The following is a 17,733-nucleotide window of genomic DNA, read 5'->3' as shown; positions in this document are numbered from 1 at the left end:
GGTATAAAGTTTGTACCTTGCTTGCTTGTTTGTTAGATTCCTTTTTGGGGAAGATTTAGGGCTTTTAAGCCATATGAGGTGACCAACCATGATTTACAAACATGGTTGGGGGTCAAGACTTCGGATCTAGCACTTGGGAAGAGTCACAAGGCAGATTTGGGCTGCTTTTGCACCCAAGGAAGGTCCTATGCAACAAAAGAGCCATTTTAGAGCCTTTTTGGCTCAAATGTCCCATGCATGCACGTAAAGTTCATAACTTTACGTGCTAGATCGAGCTTAGGGGCTTGGATCTATCATTTGGACAAGTGTTGTACATCAGAAATCGAGGATTTAGGGTGTGGACGTTATCAACTCGGCGAGTCCGTTCTTGGGACTCGACGAGTCCAAGGCATTTAGTCCCATATCTGTTGAGGGTCAAAAGAACTCAGTTGGGTGTTAGAAGGGTTGTAGCAGGTCAGAAGGAGTGACCCAACGTATTGGACTTAGTTTTAGACTTGGAGTTCATGGGACTCGACGAGTGCTTGAACAGACTCAGCGAGTCCAAGGTAATCTTCTTATGGTTGAAGATGAACTCGACGAGTTATTCATACAACTCGACGAGTCTAGGTCAGGACTTGTTCATCGGATGAAGGTGAACTCGACGAGTTGTTCATACAACTCGGTGAGTCGGATGAAGGTTCATTGATGTTTGTAAAGAAGGGGAACTCGTCGAGTCGTTTCCAAACTCGACGAGTCGATTCATGGATAAGGACGGGTAAAAGGGTTGGGACTCGACAAGTTGACGACCCAACTCGGCAAGTCGGGTCAACTTGAAGTTGACTTTGACTGGACTTGAACTAACCCTGTTTAGGGTTGCACGTTCTGTGTGCTGACTTGAAAGTTGTCGTGTAGGGATCGAGGAGTCGAAGGGAGTCGACTTGTACGCCGAGGATAGTTCAAACACTGCATGACATTGAGGTGAGTTACCTTCCAGTAGGGGTGGGTCTAAGGCCACAATGTCGGCCCACCAAAGAGGAGTATTTAGAAGATGATTGTCATTGTGATAATTATCTTGGTCTAGTTATGTGCTTTGGTCATGAGATTTATCTGTATGATATGTTATGTGTATAGTTGGGTTCAGTTTCCCTGACAGCGGTCCTTAGGACCGAAGGGTAGGTCAGTACCCGAATATGCCTGACTGTATGCTTATATCTTGTTGTTGTATGCTAGTGGTAGGGGGTGGAATAGTCCCAAGTTACCGGTTGAAAGATACCGATGACAGTTACCGGTTGAAAGATACCGATGATGAATACCGGTTGAAAGATACCGATGATATTTACCGGTTGAAAGATACCGATGATGATTACCGGTTGAAAGATACTGATGCTGATTACCGGCTGAAAGATACCAACAATATTGTATGGTATGTGGTATGATGGGGGAACTCACTAAGCTTTGTGCTTACGGTTTCTGTTTTGGTTTCAGGTACCTCTTCGTCTAAGGGGAAGGAGTCGGTGGCGTAGCATCGCATCACACACACACGTGATTCCGCCTCGGACTTTCTGAGATTGTACTCTGATTTCATTATTTTTGATGTCATGGTTTGGGACACAACATTATGATTTTGTAATGTGTTGCTTTATTGACAATATTATGGTAAAATGTTTTAAGAATTATTAATTCAAAAATAAAATTTTCGGGCTTAAATTTTGGGATGTTACAAAATTGCTATTTTTTTGCAAACCATAGGAACCATTTTTGAAATTTTGTCGAAAGAAAAATAAAATAAAAAGTAAAAGTGTGGTAAAATATGATATGACACCCACTATGTGGGGTGAGGGAAAAAATAACGTGACAGTAAAAAAATATGGTAAACGTAGTATAACACCTATCATCCTTAGTAGAAAACTAGAAATAATAGTCCAGGAGCGGAGCCGGGACTTTAGAATAAGAGGGCAATGTGATATGCTTAAAAACATTCCGCAATCACGAAAGATATACGCCTTGGAGTTGCCGAATTTTTAGAAGTTAACAATGACCACGAAAGATATACGCCTTGCAAGAGTGCTAAGATTGTTGCGTATTGCGGATTGCACAATTACTTTGTTTTTTGTTAGGGATAATGACTTAAAAGGATAATAAATTTTTCGATTTGTACACATATGGTCACTCAGTTTTTTTTCGTCCACATTTACCCCTTCAACTTGTTAAATTGTATACATCCAGTCCTTATGACCGGTTACTCCAATTTAGCCGGGAAAAATGACTTATTAGGGTAATATATTTCTCATTTTGTACACATTTAGTCCTTAATATTTTTGTACACATTTAGTCGTTAATATTTTTTTTTTGTTTCAAAATAAGTCATTTTTTGTTTTTGTACAAATTCAGTACTTATGAATGATTTATTTAGGGTTTTTCTCACGACATCTTACATGGGACTATCATTGATGATAGGGACGGTTCTCTTTGGGTGCTTGCAGTGGCACCGACAACCCCTGTTTTTTCTATACGCAATATAAATTTTTTGATATTTTTTGATATATATATTTTTCTTTTTTCTACTTACCGACAACATCTACTACGAACCGACAACACCTACTTCCAAATCCTACGTCCGTCCCTGATTGATGAGGTGTTTGGGGCTGTTGATGCTTATGTCCATCGTAACCTTGACTGATTGGTTGCATAGGTCTTGTGGTTGGCTTAGGTTTTGTATTTCGAACGTCGTAACTTCTTCATACGATATCTGATTTTAACGATCTTTATATCTACATGTTCGTTTTTTAAGTCTGCTATAACTTTCGTTAAAATTACTTCCGTTAAAATATAATATGTTTTTACTTACAATTTTATAAAAAAACATTCATACATGCATTCATAAAAAACATATGGATATAAAGATCGTAATTAAAAAATATATTACTTTTTAACGTGAGTAATATAAACGAAAGTTGTAGTAGATTAAAATACAAACGTATAGATATAAAGATCGTTAAAATCCAAGATAGTATGAAAAAATTATGACGTTCAAAACACATGACCTAAGCAACCAAGTAGTCGATATCACAATGGATATAAGCATCAAAAGCCTAAAACACCTCGTTAATGATTGTTCCATTAAAGATGTTGTGAGAAAAACTTAAAGAAAGCATTCATAAGTATTGAATGAGTACAAAAACAAAAATAAATTATTTTGCAACAAAAAAATTAAGGACTAAATGTGTACAAAAATATTAAGGACTAAATGTGTACAAAATGAGAAATATATTACCCTATTAAGACATTTTTACCGGTTACCTGAAATAACCGGTCATAAGGACTGAATGTGTACAGTTTAACAAGTTGAAGGGATAAATATAAACAAAAAATAAAATCAATGACCAAATGTATACAAATCAAAAAATATATTACCTTTTTAAGTCATCATCCCATTTTGTTAATGATAAAAATCTTACCACTCTTGCAACAACCAAAAAGATAAAAATGTAAAGTTTTAGTGAGGGAGGGAGAGAGACATCTGGCACCCTCGGTAGTCGGTATTGTGTCCGCCATTAAAGTGGTCTATTTCATTCATTTAGCCATAAAATGAGTAATACCTTTGGTGAAATACAGGTTTTGATATAATCGAATGAAACTCAATATATGACTTCGTCAATTATTGCTGCAACCACATGTGTCTTTTTTTGGAAACAACAAATATTATATATAAAAGTCACATGCTCAGCAAGTAGCTAAGAAACATGGACAAAGTACAAATACGATAACATATAACTTTAACAAAAAGTAAAAGGTGAGATACTCCAATCAACCCATCTACCATATGGTTTCGAACTCCTATGTTTAAACCACGAAAAGGATTGGGAAATAATGTCATCCACAATCATCGTGGGAGAAATAATCACCCTATTAAACACCATGTTATTCCTCACATTCCAGATATGCCACAACAAACAATAGAAGATTATTGTGACCATCAACGTTTTCTTAGGGCAATTACCTCATGAAGCCCCAAAGTTGAGAAATTCATCCATGTTAAGAAATTGTCTCAATGGTAAATTGTAACGTCCGCCGATCCGGGCTAGTCAATTTAGAGGCAATAGGGGTCGAAAACGACTTTTCGACAAAAGATTATTTAGAAAAAATAATCTTAACCAAGTTGTAGAATATGTCAGCAGGTTTCCGTACATATAAAGAACGCCGGAATCCGAGTTATAACGAAGAAGTTATCGCCCGTCGAAGTTTTACGACAAAACCGACACGACACCGGGAAGCGTAAATAGTAAATTTACGATGGAGCAACTTTTAGCCTTAACAATCTAAATGAAATTTGTAGTATATGTTAAACCAAGAATATACAAAAAAAAAGAACGCCCAAATCTGACTTCGTATGAGGAAGTTATGATTTTTCTAAGATTCGGCTTAGCAGTGCACGACCCGAAGCTCGAATTTTAGTTCGAGCGGTTTTTGGCTTACGCGACCTAAATGAGAGTTGAATATCTCATTAGTAGGAACTTAACGGTAAAAATACATACGAAAACGGAGTCCGTATGAAGGACTTACGAATTCTTCGCGGTCATTTAACAGTCTAATCTCCTCCTACTGTTAAATTTAAGATCGGTCGAGAATTAGCCGACGGAGTCTAAACGAAAGTTGTAGATCTTGATTTTACCTACGTGTGGATATAAAGAACGTCGAAAACGGAGCTCGTATGCAAAAGTTACGGGGTTTAGAAGTCGGCAGGGTGCTGCTGCAAAAGGGGTGACATGGCTGAATATGGGCCAAGGCTTTCTCCCCAAGGAAAGCCATCAGATGATGACACGTGGCACCAACTCGGCGAGTAGGTCCTCCTACTCAGCGAGTTCATCAGGATTTCACCCTATAAATAGAAGTGTTGGGTTTCTCTCATTTCTCACACCTTTCCCCACTTCTTTCTCTCTCTACACTCTCTCTAGCCTAACTTAAGCCCCCTAAAGCCTAGGTAAACCCCCTAGCACCTGAAGGAAGCCCCGAGGATCCCAGAGTCCCGAGAAAAAAAGCCTTTCGGCTTGGAAACGCTGCTCCAGCGAAGCCCGGTTTTCGAGAAAACCCGTTGTAAGTGAGCCACGCCTAACCTATCTTTAGTATAGCTTATGTTTTAATATAGTAATGTTATTAGGACCTTATAATAAGTATTTGGGCTATTATTATGAGTTATATTTAGTGTTATTTAATGTTTATATAATAATAATAATAGCTGGACTATTAATTAGTCGCGGTTATCGTTAGACTAAACCCTAGTGGTATTGATACTAGGTTTTATCGAAGGAAATCGTTTTGAGAGTATCGAAGCGCTGTCCGAGTGCTGAGTCAATACCTTTCAAGTGAGTGCATGGTCCCTTTCAGCTTACATATAGATATGAAGTATTTTACATAAATTACGTGCTATGTGTGCATATTATCTGAATACTTGCTATCTATGCTGGATTAACGTTTTATACATGTTTTCAATGATTTAAACTGTATAAGTATTTTATATCTACATAATATGTTGGGTAAAACATGGGTAGATGAATGATGAGGAATAAAAGCTGAAATAGAGGAACACTAGTAGTGCGGACCTAGTGCCCTATAGGTATACATTGGCAACAGTGGACCTAGTACTCTATAAATGAGCACTGGCAGTTGCGCCACAACCTGTAGATGTTTTAGATCTACGGTAAACGTCCTAGCAGCTGCGCTCTAAGGACAGTATCGGCAGCTGCGCCTAATAGGGAGTCTTATGACCATGACAGTAGCATTTAAAGGTCAATACTGGCAGAAACGCTTCATAGAAAATGTCCAAATTCTGGCAGCTGCGCCTAAGTGATAATATTAGCAGCTGCGCTTGACCAATATGTCATTGACAACAATGGAATTCATGTTGTTTCCTTAGGATGATCCTTAGGAAAGAATGAATGAGAAATATCGGATTCTTAGGGTAGATCCTTAAGAATAAGGAAGATAATGGGGATGGGTAATTGGGTTGATTGTTTAATTGTTTAAACATAATAATTATATTATTGTGGGTTGAAAACCCTATGTACTCACCAGGTTTCCCAACCTGACCCACTCACTTTATTTATGTCACAGGTGTTGTTATGAAGTCACATTACACTGAACAATTAAAGAGATGTAGATCACTAGTGTACATAAATGTAAGTTCTGTTTATGCTTATGTTTCTGTATTAACGATGACATCCCAAACGTTTTAAAATGAATAAAATACGTTCCTTCGGAAATGTTTTTAATAACGTATTTATCGTGTTTTTCTGGGAACAAATTCTGCAACATTTTTATTAAAAGAAGTACTCTGATTTTTATAAAGCATAAACAAAATTGGTCTTTTCTGGCCGTGAAAATGGGGATGTCACATAAATTACACCATCTGAAAATCCACTCACGAGTCTCATAAACCACTTTGCATTTTACTAACAAATGATCCATAGTTTCTTGCTCGTCACCACATAGTACACATAAGTCAGAATGAATAGTAACACCTCTTCTCATAAGTTCCACAACAACAGGTATCTTTCCTTGCAAAGCACGCCATACAAAGTATTTGACCTTGAGTGGGATGATCCTTGACCATTCAATGATCAGACCATTGTGAGGTATTCCAGTGGCATCGATACACCTCCTCATCGTGTTAGCCGTATACATACCATCCGAATTAAGGTTGAACTTCAATCCGAGGGAAACTGGAGTAAGTCTAATATTATTGAGTATCGAACAAATTTCCATAAATTCTGATTGCACAACTTCACCACAGAGTGAGGATTTCCAACTTCATGTGAAACTTGCATTAGTAACTCTTTCAGTTACATAGCATTTTTTAACAAATTCCAACTCGTACGGAAGTGGAAATTTGTTTTTAAAAATGCCCAATCCACACCAATGATCAAGCCAAAACAGAAGTTTTGTATTTGTGTCTGGGACTGGAGAGAATAAGGAATGACAGTTGGTATTGACGTCATGAAGACTCTTGATTGCCTTGGAAATATTGCACCACACACCTCTAATCGATTGTTTTGCCATATAGTTGAATGGTTTTCTGGACAAGTTATGAATGCTCATGATACATTCTTTCCATAGGCTCCTTGGCTCTGTTTTGAGTCTTCAAAACCACTTTGTGAGAAGTGCCAGGTTTTGTGCCATTAAGGACCCAACGCTCCTTCTTTTTTATCCATTACTATCTTAGGCCATGACACCCAATGAATTTTTTTTCTCGAGTCATCACTGCCCCACAAGAACTTTCGCCTTAATTTCTCAAGATCTTCAATCACACCATGAGGTGCTCTAAATAGAGAGAAATAGTTTGTGGGGAGACTGTTTAGTACCGACTTCACAAATGTGAGACGCCCTGCAAATGACAATGTTTTGGCCTTCCATAAAGATAATCTTGATTGGAATTTTTCTATTACTGGTCTCCAATTCTTTTTTTGGAACAAATTTGCCCAGCGAAACACCTAAGTATGAGAAAGGGAACACTCCTTTCGAGCAACCAAGAATCTTTGCTTGCTCTTCAAGTTCATTAAATTGTTAATCACTTAATTGTAATTTTTTTTAAATTTCTCTACCTAGCACTGAACCATATCTATGTTATCAATTTAAATCAGTCAATTTCTCAGTCATAGCTTCTGAAACAAAAGCAAAAAGAAATGACAATAGAAAAATGTTACCTCGGATGAAATGGAGAATTATTTTAGCCGTTTAGTCTTTAAAGAACTTATGATTTTATGAATTTTGATGTTATACGACACTTGATGCAAAATGTTGTATAGTTTTTTGTTTTTTGTTTTTTTTTAAAAGGATGTATCTTGAATTCTTTCAAGAAGGTTTTTTTCTTATATATATATATATATATATATATATATATATATATATATATATATATATATATATATATATATATATATATATATATATATATATATAAAAGAAAAAAACCTTCTTGAAAGAATTCAAGATACATCCTTTTAAAAAAAACAAAAAACAAAAATATATATATATATATATATATATATATATATATATATATATATATATATATATATATATATATATATATATATATATATATATATATATATATATATTTAGATTAAAATATACTTTTGGTCCCTTAGTCTATAAAATTTGCTGATTTTGGTCCCAAAAAATTTCTGTGCAAATTTGGTTCGTATTTTGATGTTTTCAAACGGATTTGGCCCACCTTCGTTTAAATTTGACTCCTAAGATGTACAAATTTTCAACGTGACTATTTTGCCAATGGACCAAAATTAAAAAAATAATAATATATCCCATAAACCAAATTTATAATTTATTTATTTTTTATTTATATTTTTTTTAAATAATCTAGGATTTTTAACATTTTTTTTGTGTGCACATACTTTTAAATTTTATAACATCTATAATCTATATCATAAATTGAAGTATCTGCTAGTATATTAATTTTTATTTATTCTTATCTATTCATTATCTTATTAGACTGATTCTCCGAATCTTTTTGTTATTAGAACTTTGTATCGTGCAATCCGCGATATGCATTTTTAATAAACTTTTATAATTTCCATGTAGTATGACTCTTATTTGGAGAATATGAGAAAAATAAAAATTTGGTCACCGTATAATATTGCTTTTTCAATTTTTGTTCATGGAAAAACTTAACAACAGGACAGTTAGATTAAAAGATATGGGAAAAAATGTAAGAAAAAATGTTAAAAAAGGACCCAAGTCAATTATATTATTGGACTTTCATGTTAATCTCAATCAATGCATTTTTCTTTCGTCTTAATAATAATTATAGCATTTTAATGTCAATTTTAGCATTTTCTTTCTTGTGAATTATATCATTTTATTTTTACCTTAATATCATTTATAGCATTCAACGTTCTTTTTTAATGTTAGTTTAGTGGTTTACAAGCTAAATATTATTTAATATTTGATTTCTTAGTTTTTATTTATCTACACAGATTTTAATTGTGTTAGCAATCCATTAACTATTTATTATTTATTATTTATTTTAAGGTTTTAACCTAATTTCCCTATAAAATAATCCCCTAAATTAAAGGTTGCCGTGCATTTGTAGTTTCGAAAAGGCATTAAAATGACGTTATTTGATGAAAAGGCAAGACTTTTTGTGAAAAGCTACGACTTTCCTTCAAAAATCATTACATTTTATTATGTTAAATTTTGATATTTAATAAACATAGACTGCTTCATTAGCTCCCTAGTTTTAAACGGGGGAAACAACTTTCTGTTTAGTTTATTAACTTTTACTTAACCTTCATTCCTTTTATATGTTAGATATTTTAACGGACACACATTATTTTTGTTTGAAATGTTAGTTACATAATTTTCTTTTCTTGGGTATAATTTGGAATCCAGTTTTCCAATTCAATTCGTGTAGGAATTTTTTTCATTTTTTTTTTTTGGCTATTTACTTTCATTCCATAAAGGCATAAACTACATGCACTCCCATTACATGGGAACTTGAAATACAATTACAAGGGCTATTATCGTCATAAATAAAGCGTAGGGACCAAAAGTGTCCTTTGACCCAAATAATGACCGGCAATTTACCATTGAACTTATCCAAATGTCATCTTCCATTTTGTCGGCAAAGTCTTCCCAAAATTCGCCGGAGACCATGCGCCTCGCCGGCGCCGATCTTCTCAAACTGTTATGATTCAATCATATGCTTCCATTTGAACCATTTTCAACTAGTTTTGCTACCTTGATTTCATCTTTCTCCTCCGCGGCCGCCGTCACCGCCGCCGCCGACTCTTTTTTTCTTTTCTCTTCTTCCTCGATCCTTTTTTCCTCTTTCGTGTTCTCCAGAGCTTCGATCAAGCTCCTCAAACACCCTTCTACATCCGCCGGACTGGTCTTCGGCATCAGATTCTCGGCGACGTCTGCCGGAGTCATCTGGGTTTCTTCCAATAACCCACGAATCTTTTCAAACAGATCATGTGTTTCAAGATAAAGATAGTTTCTCGCCAAAACCCTAAAAGCTTCAAACCCACAATACGATAATTCAATATGTTTATCCATTCGACCTCTTCTGATTAGTGCAGGATCGAGCTTTTCAACATGATTAGTTGTAAAAACTATCAACCGATCGCCGCCGCACGCTGACCATAAACCGTCGACGAAGTTTAACAAACCAGAAAGAGTGACTTTACTCGCCTTTGACTCATTCTCCGGCGGTTTCACTGGTTTCTTCGCCGGATCACTCTCTTCTGGCTCTTCTTTATCCTTCTTCCGTTGTCCGGTGAGATCCATTGAACAATCGATATCTTCAATCACAATAATCGATTTACTCGAAGTCTCGATCAATAATCTTCTGAGCTCTGTGTTATCTTTTACAGCAGTCAATTCAAGATCATATATATCATAGCATAAGAAATTGGCCATGGCGGCGATCATGGTGGATTTTCCGGTTCCCGGCGGACCATAAAGAAGATACCCACGTTTCCAAGCTCGACCGATTCGATTATAAAACTCTTCTGCGTTGCTAAAAGTTGTTAAATCATCAACAATTTCTTGCTTTTTCACAGGATCCATTGCTAGAGTTTGAAACGAAGCTGGATGTTCAAAAACAACATGACTCCATTGCGATCCGTTGTTGGTGTAAAGCTTTCTGAGTCTGTTTTTCACTTTGATTTCACGACCTTCTTTAAGAACATGATTCAAATAAGGCCCGAATATAAGCTCCCGATGTCGTTTATGGAAGGTAAGTTTGTAGTATCGCTTTTCATCTGTGTTTGGGTAGAAAGAAAATGATTGTGATTTGAGTATGTTCTTCCCAGAAGCCCAGTAAACCTTGACGCCATTAAATTCGTCTGCAACTTCTTCATGGTCGTCCATGGATAACGCTAGTGGTTGTGTGTTGTTCTTGATGATATCGGCTTTGAAACGCTTAGCTTGCATGGAGGAGGTGGTGCCGAGGTAGGTTTCGATGGCGGAATAAGCTTCACTGCGTTTGAATCGTTCTCCGGTGAATTCGTTGAAGGTGATTTGGATGTAAGGGTAGAAGAAAGTGAGGAATCTTTGAGAGTATTTGTCGAAGAAGTTACGGATGTTGTATGGGAAGTATTGTTGGATGATTGCCCAAACGAACATGACACTAGCGAGAACTGAACCTAACTGAGCTAACAGGTCTCCCATGGCGGATTTGTTCATGGTGGTGGTGTTTGTGTGGATGATGTGAATGGAGGTTTATAAAGAAGGGAGGTTTTTGTCTTTAATTTAGGGGTCGGGTCGAGTGGGGGTGGGTTTTGGAAGGGGTGGCGTTTTTGGTGTTGGGTACGTGTTTTGTTTGCTTGCTCAAGAAGTTTATGATAATGAAGTCGTGAATTGTTTGTATACTCACATGGACCGTGAATTTCGGGAAATAAAAAATAATATTTTAAAAACGTTTATAAAAAAATATTATTTTCTAAGATTATTTTTTTTCTAAATTAAAACTTAATTTCTTACAATGAAGACTCAATAAAATTTGTTCAACAATGTTACTATTTATAAAAACAAATAAATTCTTAAAGCATAATATAAGATAAGGGTGAACATTTGGACCGAATCGGACCGGTTATTTAGAATATTGTGGACCGTGGACTGGACCAGATGAGTCGTGTCCGTGTCCGTGTCCAGGTTTTCCGGTTCTTAGATCCGTTTGGACTAGTACAACTTTAATTGCATAGAGTACAAGTCATTAAAATAAGTTTTTGGGTTTGATACGATACAACTTGTAAAAATATTATGTTTGCGTTTCATGCATAACTAATCTACCTTGATATTATAATATTATAACTTGCAAAATTAATTTTTCCAAATAATATCAACTAACATATATTATCAAGTTCACCAAGATCCATTTCATATGATTTATCTGTCAAAGATACATAAAATTCAGAATTATAGTCTAAAATAATAGTTAAAAAGTTGAAATATTTCAACTTTGAAGGATTGTAACTCACTGAATATAATACCAAAATCAACAAAATTATAGTCTAAATTTGTTTATAAACTGTAAACTAAATGTTGGAAAAAACCGCAGGTCAATCCGACTTAAAACGAATGAGTTATGGTTGTTTAAAAAAATTCACAAATTACAAAATTTTAACAATCTTGCTGAAAAACTGAAAATTTTCAGTTTTGATAGCTCAACTTTGAAAGACTGTAACTCATTGAATATAATACCAAAATCAACAAAATTATAGTTTAAATTCATCTAGAAACTGTAAATTAAACGTTGGAAAATACCGCATGTCAATCCGACTTAAAAAGAATGAGTTATGATTGTTTAAAAATTTTCACAGATTACAAAATTTAAAAAATGTTGCTGAAAAGTTGAAAATTTTCAGCTTTGATAGCTCAACTTTGAAAGACTGTAACTCATTGAATATAATATCAAAATCAACAAAGTTATAGTCTAAATTCATCTACAAATTGTAAATTAAACGTTGGAAAAAAACCACGTGTCAATTCGACTTAAAACGAATGAGTTATGGTTGTTTAAAAAATTTCACGGATTACATTTTTTTTAAAAATCGGGTCTAACCGGTTCTAAACCCGGTAAAAACCGGACCGGGAAAAAAATCAGACTGGTTTTGATTGATTCCTAAAACCGAGAATCGGCCCGGGGGTTTAAAAAACGGTTCGGTCTGGTCTACCGGTCCAAATGTTCACCCTTAATATAAGATGATGACACCGTATGTTTATCATTTTAAAGGAAAGGATAATGACTTGAAGGGGTAACATACTTTTAATTTTGTTTATATTTAGTCATCGAATTTATTTTCGTGTTTAATTTACCCGTTAATTATTTGAAATTATTTACATTTTATCCTTATGACCAGTTACAACCGGTCATAAGGGTAAGATGTGAACAATTTCAAATAATTTAGGGGGAAATCAAGCCGTAAAAAGTTCAACGATTAAATATGAAAAAAATTGAAAGTTCGTTATCCTTTCAAGTCATTATCCCATAAATGGTTCTAAATATTATTAAGAACAAGCACAAACGGAATATGGAGGTCACAAAGTGAGGATGTTGTAGTAATTGTGTGATATATTTTTATTGCATAAGGTACCAAAAACAACACTTAGAAATATAGTAGGATCAACTTCATTCACATAGAAACTGACGGAAAAAAGATTATGGTGGTTTCAAACATTTACATAAGTCAGAGGTGACATTTTTTACTCCAAAGCATAGAGATGGCCGTTGTAGATCATGCAAGGAAGAGAGAACATATGATAAACAAGTGTCAAGATAATGTGATGTTAGATTTGAATGAGGTTTATCTCTTTACAATGAAACAAGCTTTGATTAGAGAGTGTTGATGCATAAGATCAGGATCGTGGAACAGTACATAACTAGTCTAAGTATTAGCTTCATTTACATTGTTTGTGCATTTCGCTTAGTTTTCACTGTTTTTACTTTCAACTTGTTTTGCTAATACTTTTCTTCCTAGTTATTATGTGCATTTACCTTTTCTATTTGTTTGTTGGTTTTATATGTACCTTCTCACGATGCACTTTATGATTTTCGGTCTTATTTTTTGTTTTATCCTGCATGGTCTTAAAATGTAAATGTCATGGGCTACCCCTATGGTCTATCCCTACAATGACATGGGATACCCCCATGGTCTTACAAACAAGTGCCATGGGTTACCACCATGGTCTTTCCCTATCATGAACAAAGTCATATGTAATCAGGGATCAGATAGACAGTCGAAAAAATAATCCACCCATAAGTGAACAATAAGACAAAAACATCACAATAAGGCATTAGACCAAGAGTTCTCAAATTATCCAACTTAGACTACATAGAACCCATGCTATCATTACCACATAACCATATAGCATATATTCATATCATAATCTAACATAGTACAATTCTTTGGAAACTAGCCTTCCCTAGTTACCCTACCCTGGACCATTCCTCAATTAAGTCCTTTGCTGATCAGTCATATATAATCTTGATAACTGGCCTACCCCAATTACCCTATCCAAACATAACTCCTATCAGTACCATACAATCAATATAAAAGACCCTACCAGTCTAGCATACAATGACACTAAGTGTCCCTTACTACATATATATATATACAAAGGAGTTATCTCAACCACTAACATACTCGTTTTCTAACAACACCTCTATCCTAAAATGCAAAGGACATACAATGGGATACATGTCATAGTGAGAAACTCACTTGATTAGCAAAACCGGAGAAGCACAACAACACTCTAACTCCTTGCACTGATAAATCCCTTGAATCGTCTAACACCCAAAATAGATAAATCCTTAATTAACATCATAATCCTCCACGTTTAATGGACATGACTTAGACCAATTCAATTCGTATGGGCGTCTTTTGATAGTGAAGTATAACTTAAGAGTGATGATGAAATCTCGTCTGATTCTTGTGTTTCCAACTCCAATGTGTTTTTAAAATCAACTCTAATACTGCTCAAGCCTTGTTTCAACAACCCTTCTATTGGACAGTCTTCCAAGTCATCATCTGACTCTCAGAAGAAACCTTGGCTGAACAATAAAGATATTGTTCATCCAAAGAACAAAGCTAGGAAAGCCCTTGAGAAAAAAAACTAGTTTTAGGTAATGCTTTAGGTTTCTTAAAAAATTCGAAAATAAATTTGCTCAATCAGTTAGTCTAACTACTAGGACTCATAATACCTTCTCACCTGTTAAGATTGTTAAGAGGCCCTCCAATCATGCTAGTTCAGTTGTTAAGAGCAAGTCTGTCAACAATTCTATGACAAATGTTACCGTTGAGACCTCACTAAAGAAAACTGGCTCTCTTCGGACAATTTCCTCTTCTGTGTTTATTGCTACCTCTGATGGTACAATTTTTAAACCAACACACTTTCCGAATTCAAATGTGCATACGAATGCCGTAAACAAAGGAAGGGTTGCTCAGAACACTGTTCTACAGAAGTCATCTAAATCTTCAGACCAAAAATTTAAATGGAGAATTAAAATCTGAAAAATCCATTGAAGCACCTCTGAAAACAGTCCTTCCAGCAACTCCTCGGAAATCTATTCCTCCGAGAAAAGCAGTGCCCAAACGATCAATTATTGAATATGATTTTTGGATAAATGAAAAGACCCTTTCATTTTGCTTCTTTCCAAAAGACTCTCGGAAAAAGTATTCCGTCATGCCAGTTGCTCAGAAATTACAAACCAAGTCTAAAGCCCATTCTAAATTCTGTGAATCTAACTTGGAGCCTAAAAACTCCGAAACTTTCTGATTTGCAGGCATTCTGTGCTTTAGAACAAGATAAAATATGGTATATTGATAGTTCTTGTTCCATGTGTAACATCTTAAGATTTTTCATTTATAGTCCCTTGGGATGGAAGGGTAAAGCCATGAAAAGCCTAAGGGCTAAGTTGCAATTTTGGGACCTGGAGGAGTACATTGCACGTACATAAGGGTACGCTGAGCGTACTAGGAACGCCCTAGTACGCTGGGCGTATACTTGTGTACGCTGGGCGTACTCATATCAGAAGGAAACCCTAATATTTAGGGTTTGGGTGCTATATAAACAACCTTATGATCTCATAATCCTCCCTTACCTTAGCCTCCACTGTTTAGAGTCATTTTCCCCAAACCCTAATCCTTTCCTTGAAGGTGTGAGCTTATAGAGTGTATTTTGAGTAGTTGGAGAGGAAGGTGTTGCATCAAGGAGTTGGAGAAGGAGAACAAGCTTATAGATCTGAAGTTTTTTGGTGCCCTAGAAGCTCCAGAAGGTAAAAAGCTTCAAACTTTATGCTTGAATGATATAGATCTAGCCATTCTAGCTTTATGGAACCATTCTTGTCCCTAAAGTCCCCAAGTTGGTGCATGTTATGATTTGGACGAAATGAGCTGCCCTTTCAGACTCCAGGAAGGGCCTTAAGTGATAAAAATGATGTCCTAATGGCTGAAGGTGTCCCATGCATGTAGTAGAAGGGTCTTAATGGATTAAGACCATGTATTAAGAACTTTTTAGATGTCTAAAGTGATAAAGTTCAATACTTTATGATTCTAAGGCACATTTGGTCAATGGATCTGAAATTTGGGCTTAAGTGCTTAAGCCATTAAGCACTTATTGGAGTTTTAAGAACATCTCGCGTATGCCCCGCGTAAATCCAGTACGCCCAACGTACTGGGTCAACCACCCCGATGGTGGTCAACACAAGGCAGAGTACGCCCAGCGTACTGGGAACTTTGCTATGAAAGTGTTTTGAAAACAAAATGTAATAACTTAATGGTTTTAAATGTTTTAAAAAGTTGTAAATTGGATTGAATTTTATGAATGTTACACCATGCACATGACTGGGCAGAAAGAATATCTACATGATTTAAAGCTCGCTCCAAATGTTGGTTATGTTACATATAGCAACAACTTCATTCTCACAAATTCGAGGTTATGGCGTCTTGACCAATGGCAATTTATCTGTCTCCAATGTGGCATATAAAGCTGATCTCAAGCATAATATGATTAGCGTCGCTCAACTCACTGATGCAAACCGTCGAATTGAATTCTGAAAAAAAAGCATAGCTATGTTATGACAGAAGACCGAAAAGAATGACTCATTTATGAATTTGATTATGAAAGCTTGTTTGGACCATCTCAAAATCGCTCTTGATTCGGAATCTCGATCAAGACCGTCTTGATCTGTCGCTACGGTTTATCAAAATGTATATGGCCTGACCCCAACCTTCCCTCCATTTGATTCCAATCCATTTCAACTTTCTCAGGTTTAGGGAGAATAGTCATCCAACCCTCAAATGTTGAAGGATTTCAAGATGCAGCAGATCAATTCCCCGAATTCAATCCCATTCCGAACAACAATAAATATGATGCCAACTTCTTGGACTTTCCGAATGATGACGATGTTGATATATCTGGTTCAGAAGTTTAGAGGGAACATCATCCTCAAATTCAAACCATTCAGAGGGAGAAACACCACCCCATTGTTGACATTGGATCAATTGTTGCACAAGAACTTTCGAGATTGCATATCTGGACGAAGGATCATCCTCCAAATCAAGTCATTGGAAATCTCAATGTCGGTGTTCAAACTCGCTCTTCTACCAACATTCAAAATGAATGTTACTTCTCTACATTCATATCAACAGTCGAACCAAAATCCATGAAGGAGGCTTTAGAACATTCTGATTGGATTACAGCTCTGCAAGAAGAGTTAGTCGAATTTGACAGAAATCAAGTGTGGACTCTTGTCCCTCCTCCCCAGGATCATCCTATTGTTAGCACAATATGGGTCTTCCAAAACGAACTTGAAGACATTGGAGTCATAATTAGAAACAAAGCGAGATTGGTGGCCAAATGATTTGCTCATCTTGAAGCCATTCGAATCATTCCCGCTTATGCTACTCACAAAGGCTTCGAAGTTTACCAAATGGACGTTAAAAGCACTTTTCTAAATGGTGAACTTGATACCAATGTGTATCTTGAATAGCCACCTAGGTTTGAAAATCTATGATATCCAAACCGCTGTTACAAACTTCAAAAAGCTGTTTATGGCCTCAAGCAAGCTTTACGTGCCTGGTACGAGACTCTCACTGATTTTTTGAAGTGTTTTGGTTTTCAAATAGGAATTCTTGATGCCACATTATTCTGAAGATCCAATGGGAAACATCAGATGTTGGTACAAATATACATCGACAACATCATCTTTAGATCAAGCGATTCAACGATGGT

At 35.8% G+C, this 17,733-nt stretch overlaps 1 protein-coding gene across 1 annotated transcript; it reads right to left on the bottom strand.

The window, feature by feature from the left end:
* Positions 1–9,404: 9,404 nt before the first annotated feature.
* Positions 9,405–11,293, bottom strand: LOC111902002 (AAA-ATPase ASD, mitochondrial). Its single transcript, XM_023897874.3, has one exon. The coding sequence runs from the start codon at positions 11,182–11,184 to the stop codon at positions 9,694–9,696; it is 1,491 nt and encodes a 496-aa protein (XP_023753642.1). The 5' UTR covers positions 11,185–11,293; the 3' UTR covers positions 9,405–9,693.
* Positions 11,294–17,733: the final 6,440 nt, after the last annotated feature.

The sequence above is a fragment of the Lactuca sativa genome, chromosome 4 (assembly GCF_002870075.4).
Source record: "Lactuca sativa cultivar Salinas chromosome 4, Lsat_Salinas_v11, whole genome shotgun sequence".
Classification (NCBI taxonomy): Eukaryota; Viridiplantae; Streptophyta; class Magnoliopsida; order Asterales; family Asteraceae; genus Lactuca; species Lactuca sativa.
The sequence above is the reverse complement of the archived record's forward strand: the minus strand, read 5'-3'. Positions and strand labels throughout refer to the sequence as shown.

Bases quoted from the DNA above. Each gene is read 5' to 3' on its own strand.
- LOC111902002 (XM_023897874.3), bottom strand. From the start codon at position 11,184: ATGAACAAATCCGCCATGGGAGACCTGTTAGCTCAGTTAGGTTCAGTT.